General features: G+C 48.2%; 1 protein-coding gene across 1 annotated transcript; it reads left to right on the forward strand.

Moving 5' to 3' along the window:
• Nucleotides 1-303: 303 nt before the first annotated feature.
• On the forward strand, nucleotides 304-3,617 carry HOXA13 (homeobox A13). The gene is made up of 2 exons (XM_053553444.1): nucleotides 304-1,219; nucleotides 1,938-3,617. The coding sequence occupies exons 1-2, from the start codon at nucleotides 304-306 to the stop codon at nucleotides 2,180-2,182; spliced, it is 1,161 nt and encodes a 386-aa protein (XP_053409419.1). The 3' UTR covers nucleotides 2,183-3,617.
• The last annotated feature ends 6,490 nt before the right edge of the window (nucleotides 3,618-10,107 follow it).

Consider the following 10,107-nt stretch of genomic DNA (forward strand, 5'->3'; position numbering starts at 1 on the left):
GCGTCCCACGCGTCTCCCCTGGTTTAATAGTGCGCGGCCGCAGGGCTGACGCTGGCGATGGGGACCCCGCGGGTGCAGCGGCCACCGCGGGTGCACATCGCAGAGCCGGAGTAGGAACCGCCCGTTTTGCATACGCCGTGGGCGGAGCGGGGGGGGGCGGGCCAATGGGCGGCCGCCTGGCGCGACCCCGCGGGGCGCGATCCGCCCCCCTAGCTCGGGCCCCGGCCCCGCGCCCCGCGCTCTTCACTTCTTGGGGGCTTTTTAAAACAGCGCCACTGGGGTCTTCTCCATGCGGCTCGGGCTATGACAGCCTCCGTGCTCCTCCACCCCCGCTGGATCGAGCCCACCGTCATGTTTCTCTACGACAACGGCGGCGGCCTGGTCGCCGACGAACTCAACAAGAACATGGAAGGGGCGGCGGCGGCCGCGGCAGCGGCTGCAGCTGCCGCAGCAGCCGGGGCCGGGGGCGGGGGCTTCCCCCACCCGGCCGCTGCGGCGGCAGGGGGAAATTTTTCGGTGGCGGCAGCAGCCGCTGCCGCGGCAGCAGCGGCAGCCAACCAGTGCCGCAACCTGATGGCGCACCCCGCGCCCCTGGCGCCTGGCGCGGCGGCCGCCTACAGCAGCGCGCCGGGGGAGGCGCCCCCGTCGGCCGCTGCCGCTGCCGCCGCCGCCGCTGCCGCCGCCGCCGCCGCCGCTGCCGCGTCGTCCTCTGGAGGGCCTGGCCCGGCCGGCCCGGCGAGTGCTGAGGCCGCCAAGCAATGCAGCCCATGTTCAGCGGCGGCGCAAAGCTCGTCGGGGCCCGCAGCGCTGCCCTATGGCTATTTTGGCAGCGGTTACTACCCGTGCGCCCGCATGGGCCCGCATCCCAACGCCATCAAGTCGTGCGCTCAGCCGGCCTCGGCCGCCGCCGCCTTCGCGGACAAGTACATGGATACCGCCGGCCCAGCGGCCGAGGAGTTCAGCTCCCGCGCTAAGGAGTTCGCCTTCTACCACCAGGGCTACGCAGCCGGGCCTTACCACCACCATCAGCCGGTTCCTGGCTACCTGGATATGCCGGTGGTGCCTGGCCTCGGGGGCCCCGGCGAGTCGCGCCACGAGCCCCTGGGTCTTCCCATGGAAAGCTACCAGCCCTGGGCGCTACCCAATGGCTGGAACGGCCAAATGTACTGCCCCAAAGAGCAGGCGCAGCCTCCCCACCTCTGGAAGTCCACTCTGCCCGGTAAATGGTGCCTTCTTCCCAGCCCTGGTCTTAAGGCTCTGCTCCAGCTTCTCCGCTCGCACCTGGGATCACCCGGGTGCCCCTTTGCTCTCCTCCTGGTCTGTTATAGCGGCGCTGCACCCCTGGGAGCCGACCCCAGGCTGGTTGGCGCTGCCTGTACTGCCCTGAGTTGAGCTGGTCCCTGGCCCTCCCTGGGTGAGGGGTGGCTGGGAGAGAATTTTTGGGGCACCCCCAGCTAGCTCTCTTCTCCATCTGCCCTCGCCCTCCGCAGCCCTTGACACAGACTTGAGGATGAGAAATTGACCTGAAAATAGCTCGCCAAATTGCCCCTCCCTCCTCGTTCTCTCAAAAGTGGCTTCACTGTAGAGGCATCGAGTGTTGAGGCTAGGGCACCCAGAAAGGAGCCAGGCATGGAAATGTTGTACCTTGAGCCAGTTGTGGGCCGCTGGGCCAAGCAATCACACGAAGTCAGCGCGCTGCTGGTGCCTGATGGCTCAGTTAGGGTAGTTAGTCAATGGAGCCCTGGGCGATTTCAGTTCAGTGCAGAACTAACCATCTTCCCCACTGCCCCTTCAGGCTTTGGCAGAAGGCCGGATTGTACAGCGAGTGGCAAAGAGCAGCCGGGCGCTGCAAGGCGGGTGGCTCAGATTGAGCTGTCGCTATATACTCGCCGGGGTCTGATGCCTGAGTAACTTCCTTCTCCCCCCCTATCTTCCAGACGTGGTCTCCCATCCTTCGGATGCCAGCTCCTATAGAAGGGGGAGAAAGAAGCGAGTGCCTTACACCAAGGTGCAATTAAAAGAACTGGAACGGGAATACGCCACGAACAAATTCATTACCAAGGACAAACGGAGGAGGATATCAGCCACCACGAACCTCTCGGAGCGGCAAGTCACAATCTGGTTCCAAAACAGGAGGGTTAAAGAGAAAAAAGTGATTAACAAACTGAAGACCACTAGTTAATGGATTAAAAAATGGGGCAAGAAGGCAATTTGAAGAAATGCTTCAGAACTCGTTGCTTTTGCTCAGATAATAATATAGCTTAATTATAATTGAAGAATGAGAAAGACAAAGAGAGAAACTGACATGTTACTCTCCAAAGGGAGAGATCTTTCTCTTTAGTGGAATCTACAATTGTTTTAAAACTTTTCAAAATGGTAAAGACTGCCAGCTCTCCCGCCAACCCCACCAGCCCAGCCCGTTAAGTGACAAATTCTAGACAAACGTCAACCCCCAAATGCGCAATTTCAGATAAGGTGCGCAGTTACTGAAATCTTGTAAGTATTTATGTGACTTATATTTTAGGACATTGTGTTAGATGGTAATAATCTGAAAGTTGGTTACAGGAACAAGAAACTGTTGTAAACATCTGCTTGCCCTTAGATTGCCATTCCCTTTGCATGTTAAGTGCCCGCTCAGGTTAATCTTAGTGAAATTCCTACCCTTGTCTTATGTTCTACAAAATGTTTATGTATAGATATTGAGGGGAAAAGAGAAGGTACTGAAATAATGATCTTGGACTATTTGCTGTGAAGGGAGAAAGGGAGAGAAAGATCTTCCAAGGATCATTTGTCCTGGGAGTAAAAACAAACATCTGAACCTTTGAGGCTACAAGGGAACCCCGGGTTGTTAATGTCCTTCTGAGAATAATTTTTAATTGTTTATAACAAGCATAGTTTGTGGCATATAGACTATATTTCCTGCCCCATATCAGTTATTTTCCAAAGGATTTGGTTTCTTCTTCTTCTTCTTTATTTTATTATTATTATTATTATTTTTACAAATCTTACATCATCACACAATCCACAGGATTCATATTATGGCAGCTCTCCCAGGGGGGTCCCACACAACTTGATGGACACAATTCATTTTTTAAATTTAAATTGGCATTTCCCAATATTTGCTAACCAATTTTGCCAGAGAAATTGTCCTTTCTTATTTTTTAGAAAACTCAATGAATATCTATTCCCTGGAAACATTTAAGTATCTATTTTCTTTATTTTGAACTATTAAAGGATTAGTATTTTTCCTAGTTTATTGTGTTATCAGAATCCATTAGAAAGATTAGGGATTCACGTCTCAGCACATTTTTAATCAAGCAATTATTTAAACCAGCACATTGGTTTTGTTCATATTCACTATAAAATTCACTATAAAATGATATCTTGTAAATAAAGACATTCAGCACACTGTGAAAATGTATTCGTGCACCTGCTTTTAAAATATTTCTATGAAAATGAAAAAAGTTAAACCTGTAGATAGTGATATTGGTATTAATTCTGTTAATAAAATAGTCACAGCCATTAAAATCTGAAGAAATACTGATTACTTTCCTATGCTATATGTGCACTGCACAGAAGGAAAAGGAGCAGGAAGAAGTGAAGCACGTTTGTCTTATAAAAACCAAGGACCATTCTTTTATTATTCAGCTTTTATCTTTTGTACAAAATTTTAATTAAAGAGAGAAATCCCTCACAACTGAAATACTTTAAATGATAAGAGCTTTAAGGAGATTAATGTGCCAGATATTCTGAAAGGGAGAAAAGGGGAAGAAGGAAGAGATAGTATAAATTCCCAGGCTCCCTGTGGAAAATGAAAACCAGTTGTTTGTATCAGCAATACCTAGGCTGCCATATTTTAAAATCTGCTGTTGGGTCTGCATGTGTCTGAGAGGGCAGGTTTTGATATTTGTTGAAATGACAGGACTACCAAAGGCCTTAAACCTTGACCTTGACAAAAAAAGACAATTTGTGACCTTGACTTTTGACAGCTCATGAATGGGCCTCTGTTGGATTAGTAGATCAAGGGCGCCACCTCGTGTTGACAAGCCTCCTTGTACTTCTTCAACTTCAAGGGAATCAAGAGTTCTTACCTTCTTGACTTGTTTTAGAGATTCAGTGCTAATAGACAGATGGAATTTGAATATATGTAATTATACATGTGCCTGTATATATGTGAATATATCATATTTGTATACATGTATGCATTTTCATATTACTGCTTGTGTGTGCTTGTGTATATATATTTGCAGAATCTGTACAGATATACCATTAACGACTGGTGACCCAAGATATTGTAATTTAAGGTGATTGCTAGAGTTGAGGTACAAAATGTACTTTACACGATTAAGCTTTGCTCCTTTTCTTTAATGGCCAAATTTGATTTGTCTTCACAGTGGTTTACTCTGCATCAGATTTCTGCAGATCTGCTTTAAAGCTGTACATTTTTGTAACAGTCTACAATCTGAGAGGTGTTCTTAAATAACCGTTCACCCTTCAAGGTGGTCTACCACCCTAATTAGAGCTATGGGGGAGTATTTACAGCAAGTAAAAAGTTTCAGAATCTGGCTAATTCTAGAGTTCTAACTCTAGAGTTCTAGAGTTACATTTCAGAAATTCAAAGAAATTCACCTTTTTAAAAATCAGTAAGGAGAATTTAAATATCTCATGTCTATACCATAACAATAATATGAATGCAGAAGGAGAGCTATCCTGGATAGCTAAGAGCTGAGGGCTGCTCCAGGGTGGTGTGCAATCTTATACTGATGCTCATGAATCTGCCATTTGATTTGTGGGAGAAATAAATGTTTAATATTAACAATCACCACAAAACTATAATAATACTATACCTACTGTTGACCCCCAACAACATATCAGGTGCTGTATACAGAATCATAAAGAATATATATGTATGTTTATATATTTAATATACACATAGGGTAATGTGTTTTTGTCAAATCCATTCTATATACAGATGTATTAAAATGTTGGTGAACTAATAGCCTTGGGATGCAGAATTTTGAGATGCAGGTTACCTTTATGTTAAAGAACAGTAATAGTGAATGGAAGAACCTTATCCATCAATTCATGGAAAATAATATTTGTTGGTTATAAATCTCATCTTGCTGATGGAACCTCACCTGAAGACTTAGAGCTTCTTTATAGATGGACAATTATGGAAAGAATCTCTACAGCTGCTTTAAACACAGGCTGGTCTTGAAACACACATATCAAATGGTATTGTGAAATACAATCACATTTTGCTGACCTGAGGATTTTCAATCCATTTGTGGAAACTAATGAAAATGCTGCTTCAGACCCACCTCCGCACATCTTGTTCAACAATGCTTCGTTTCTAAATGAGCTGCCATCTAGCCAAAGTTACAACTTTCTCCCAAAATGTTTAAAGTGGTGGAAAATCCCCTCAAAACTGGATCAAATTGTGTGTTTAAGAGAAGCTCCAAAGGGGACTCTCCTGTTGATGAGGGATATTTTTCTTTAGATGTAAGAAATATTCTGAGCCTCAGGCCTAGGAAGGAGGCCAACAGCAGTTCTGCAGCCGGAATACCACCCCTTTTGAAAGCCATCACCACTGCAGGAACGCTGGGTAAAGTAGTGACCTTTTTTCCTCTCTCCAGTTTTTGAAACTGTAATGACAAGATATTTCAGGGTGGTTTTGTTGTTTTTTTCTCCAGTTCTAAAATAGTTGTTGATAGTGTTGGTCTTATTAATATCTCTGTTATTTAAAATTTCCATAGATCTACCAGATAACTTGAGGTGATCAAGGATTATGATGGGTCCCTAATGCCCAAATAGGCATCAGTCTAAAATGTTTAGAAAAAAGATATACAACAGCAGCCAACTCCTCAAAACTTTTTCAATCAGACATTGTATCCATGGATAGTGTTATTGAAACCCTGATTCAAGCATTTTTTTCCACAAAGGGAACTTCCTGAATAAAAAAATTGAAAAAAAAAAAAACCTACTTTTCCCATCTGCTGTTGGTGCTGTCAAATTTATTAAGTTATTTTAAGTGGATGATTGCAAAATGTCACTGTTCATTTCACCTATTTATGCCTGATGAGGAGCTGACACCACCTATTCAAATTATCATTTTTTATGGAAAAGGAAAGGAGATTTTTTAACTAAAAAAGGGGGAAATATTCGCTTGAACAATACAATCTAATTAAAATATTTTCTTAAACATTCAGCTGCCAGGTAGCGAAATTCAACTGAGGGTATTGTGTGACGGTAGTTAACGGTATAGATTTCGCTGTGTAATGTGTAAATGCGCAGATTGCACTCTCCTGCTTGTGTTTAGAAGGTTTAGTGAAGACGCGCGTTGGTGTTTCCCTTCTTCTGCGAATTCCTGAGTCTAGGAGCAGAGAGCGAGGTTGCCCGGGACTGCTAATTCCTAGACCCAGTGGGTTCAGCGGCGCCCTTCTGGATTTGCGGACCTCTACTGAAATGACGCTAGGGGCTTAATGATTTATGCACGTTCCTTTAAACTTGATTGAATGGATGTCAGGAGACCAAGACGTGGAGAATCAGAGAAATGTGCCGCGATTTACTCACATCCCATTTTTCATAAGCAAAAAATGTAGCATTATCCAAAAGGCCTGGAGAGATTTATGCCTAGATTTTAGGACGAGCACGCTAATTAACTTTTCATGTGCTCGGCCACCGGGTAAATAACAGCGGGCTTTTTTCTTTATGAAAATACCCATTCAATTCTGAGCATCTACCTAGCTGTGACGAATGCCTGAGAGGTGCTTGCTATTTTTATTTTATTTTATTTTAAAGAGCAGAAAAATGTGGCGCAGAAAAATTCCTTCCTGAAAGCAGCCAAGGCCTTGCCACAGTTGATTTCCTTTCTACCCGGCTTTCCACGTCGCTGAAGAGCTGGATCTACTGGCAGAAATAATTATGATGGCGTGTCAGAGATTTTCAAACCTTTGCGGGCGCTTTGCTGCAGCGCGGGGTGCAAGGGTGTGGATGAGTGAGAGGAGCGCGGCTGTGGAGTCAAGAGAGCCGATTGATGTCGCGACCCTCAGGGACAGAGGCGCGGCCCCAAATCCTCCCGGCTTGTAAATGACACCCCTACCCCATCCCACACTCAAAATGGAGGCTCTCCCCCTAACATAGCTCGCCTCGCTCTGATGGTTCGTGGGCCCGCGAGGGGCGTGTGGCAGGGCTGGAAGCGGAGGGCCCAGCCCGGGACCTTGCGGGCGACTCGCCCCGCAGCAGCTGACGTCAGCGCAGGCCCAGCGAGCCTCTGTGGGGCTCTCCTGGCGCTGTTGAGGAGAGAGGCCGATTCCAGCAAATGTTTTGTGCGGGTGCCCCTTCTCCGCCCCTCCCCTCCCTCCTCAAGAGAATAATCGGGTGTTTAATCTCTCCCGGTCTTAAGACTTGGCAGAGTGGAAGGTGGTTTGCAACGGGAAATAAAACTTGACAGGAGCATTTTCTCTAAAAGGGGGTTTGAGACGGACTGAAAAGACAGCGTGTTTTTCTTTACCAAATACTTCCGCTTTCTGAGCTTGGAGCTGCGGGCTGGGATGAGATCCGAGGGAGTAGAGTGTGAGCTGGGCCACGTTGTGAATCCACTCGAGTAGCTGAACCCTGGCGCTCCGGACTGCGCGGGGAGAACGCGCCCGGCTCTGCCCAGCTGTAAGCCCCAGCACCACCCTGCAGCCCGAGGCAAGGACCCGGTGCACTCGACTTGGTACCGGCAGGGTCGCGATGGCACCCAGAGTAGTACCCGGGCACTGGCTGAGGTCGCCTGGGGTCAGGCGAGAGAGGGCCTTAAACTGACTTCAGCACTGAGCGTTCTAGCCTGTGCAGAATGGGGAAAAGAGCTCGCAAAAAAAGGGTGGTGAGAGCAGTGCTGGGGGCTTTGTTTGCCACTGCGGGCCTGCGGACACTGCACAAAATGGAGGGGGCATGACGAGGGGGGTGAGCGGAGCGGCCTGCGTGGGTTGTCTGGGCTGCTATTGGGTGGAAGAGGCTGGAGAGAGAAGCGTCCCCCTCCCTGCGGCTCAGAGAGCGCCCTCCTCTTGCGCAGTAAAGGTCAAGTCCTCAGCTCCACCACAGCCTCCGTGGTCAGGCTGGTCGCAGAGCAGCCGAGGCCGCTGGAAGGTGCAGGAGGCACAGTTGGCTGGGTCATCACTCTGGCCTAAAGCTGGTTCCAGTAGGCTGACTTCATGCACTGGAGGCAAGGGTCCTTTCTTGATTTCCAACACCCTCCCCTTGTTGGAAAAGAATTTCGGAAGCCAGCAGTGACCGAGGCTCTATCCCAGTCCTAGAAGAGCAGGGTCCACCCCAGCCTAGGAGACCGTGGGAGACTGAGCCAAGGCGAATGGAAGGGCCTGCAAACCCAGGGCAGAGGACGTGGCTGGATCTTCTGGGTCCTGGAACGAGAGGCCATGTAGCAACGGTTGGCCTGTCCTTGAATTGTCCCCAAGCCCTCCCTAGGCACATAGCAGGCCTTGGAAGCTGTTCTCTTGCCTAAAATATGTACTGAGATTGTGGAGTACTCGGTCAAGGTACAAACCCCTGAGCTGGCAAGAGTCCTTAGCTGTGCTGGACGGCAGGGAGTCCTTTACCCTCTGTCCTCAACCTGCCTTCACAGGCGGGTCAGAGCATCAGTAGTAAATGGACAGTCAGGTTTTATGCCTGGGGCTGCACCAGGAGGCTGGACTATGGGGACAAATAGCATGAGGGATTGTCTGTGGATAGGTGTTGTTGCAGAACTCCCTGCAGGGCAAGTAGAAGAGACTCCTATGGCAGGTCTGGATGAGGTGAAAACTATTCTCAAGCCTGGAATAGGAGCCACCACTGAAGCTGAATGGAAATGGAGCTGCCCTAGGAAGCAAGCAGTTGGGAGTTTGGGACATGGGGGACCTCCTCTGAGCCACAGCTGTAGGGGACTGAGACTCAAGGACCAGAGCCAACCTCTGGTTGACCTACCTTCTTTTGTCCTCTTTATTGCAAGCAGGCCCTGTGTTGGGGAAACTCATTGTGGCCAAAGCTGCAGGGGAAATGGAAGGCAGTGGACTCCAAGAACCAGGGCTTCAACCTTCAAAGTTCCCCCTAAGCCATTTGTTCCCATTTTGTAGAAAAAAAAAAATCTTCTGCAAAGGGTCTGCATCAATAAAAATCAATAGTTCATCTTTTCTCCCATGTTCTGGATGTGCTACTAAATGATAACCACATTGCTTGGGCACTTGAGAGCCTCAAATGAGACCTATGCCCCACCCTCATGCCCAGGAATAGAATATAGACTTCTTCAAATATTTAGGGGCATTGTAGAAGGACTGAACTTGCTAATCAGATTAGGTACTAAGCATGAGGTCAAGTTCAAGGTGTTACCTGTTCCTGTGCATTAGGGAATTATGGGAAGCTGGGGGGAGGGGAGAGGAGGGTACCTTGACAAAGGGACAAATTAACTCCTGCCTCCACCTGGTAGTGATAGAGGTGGTCTCTTGATATCTTATGAAAGTCTCTGTGCTTCTTTGGGTAGCACCTGCAAATGTGATGGATTGGCCATGATCTGCCAATAAACCTTAATTCCCTGAGAACAATTACTGGGATATCTCCTGGGCCATCTGAGACAATACACCTCCTCAGCTCACCATGAAGGACAGATGTACACCTCAGGAAACCTCTTATTTGGGAAGAGAGAGTCTCCAAATACAAGCCTGAACTCCAAGGACTCTGTAGCCATTTCTACTCAAGGCCTCCCACCCAACTCTTGCACCTGTGTGCAGTATAGTATGGTCACTGGGGTTGAAATAGTCTTGTGTGTAGCTTTCTAGAAACAGTGACATTTGCAGGTAGGGCATGGGCAAACAAGAAGAGGCACAATATTGATGGTGCCCTAAGCAGTGCACCCAGAAGCCACTACTGATGTCTGGGAGTGAGATTTGGTCAGGTGGACCCACTCCCCTGAGACTGGCTACCATCAGCATTTCCCAGCCTAGAAAAGCAGGAGCTGGGTTCCTCAAACAGGAAGAAGTGTTGGGAAGGGTAAGAGAGAGAAAGGAGAGAGAAGGAAATAAGCTGGACATGGTGGGGCCTTGAGATGGAGTATTTAAAAGAAAGAGGTGGGAC

Source organism: Nycticebus coucang, chromosome 11 (genome assembly GCF_027406575.1).
Source record: "Nycticebus coucang isolate mNycCou1 chromosome 11, mNycCou1.pri, whole genome shotgun sequence".
Lineage (NCBI taxonomy): Eukaryota > Metazoa > Chordata > Mammalia > Primates > Lorisidae > Nycticebus > Nycticebus coucang.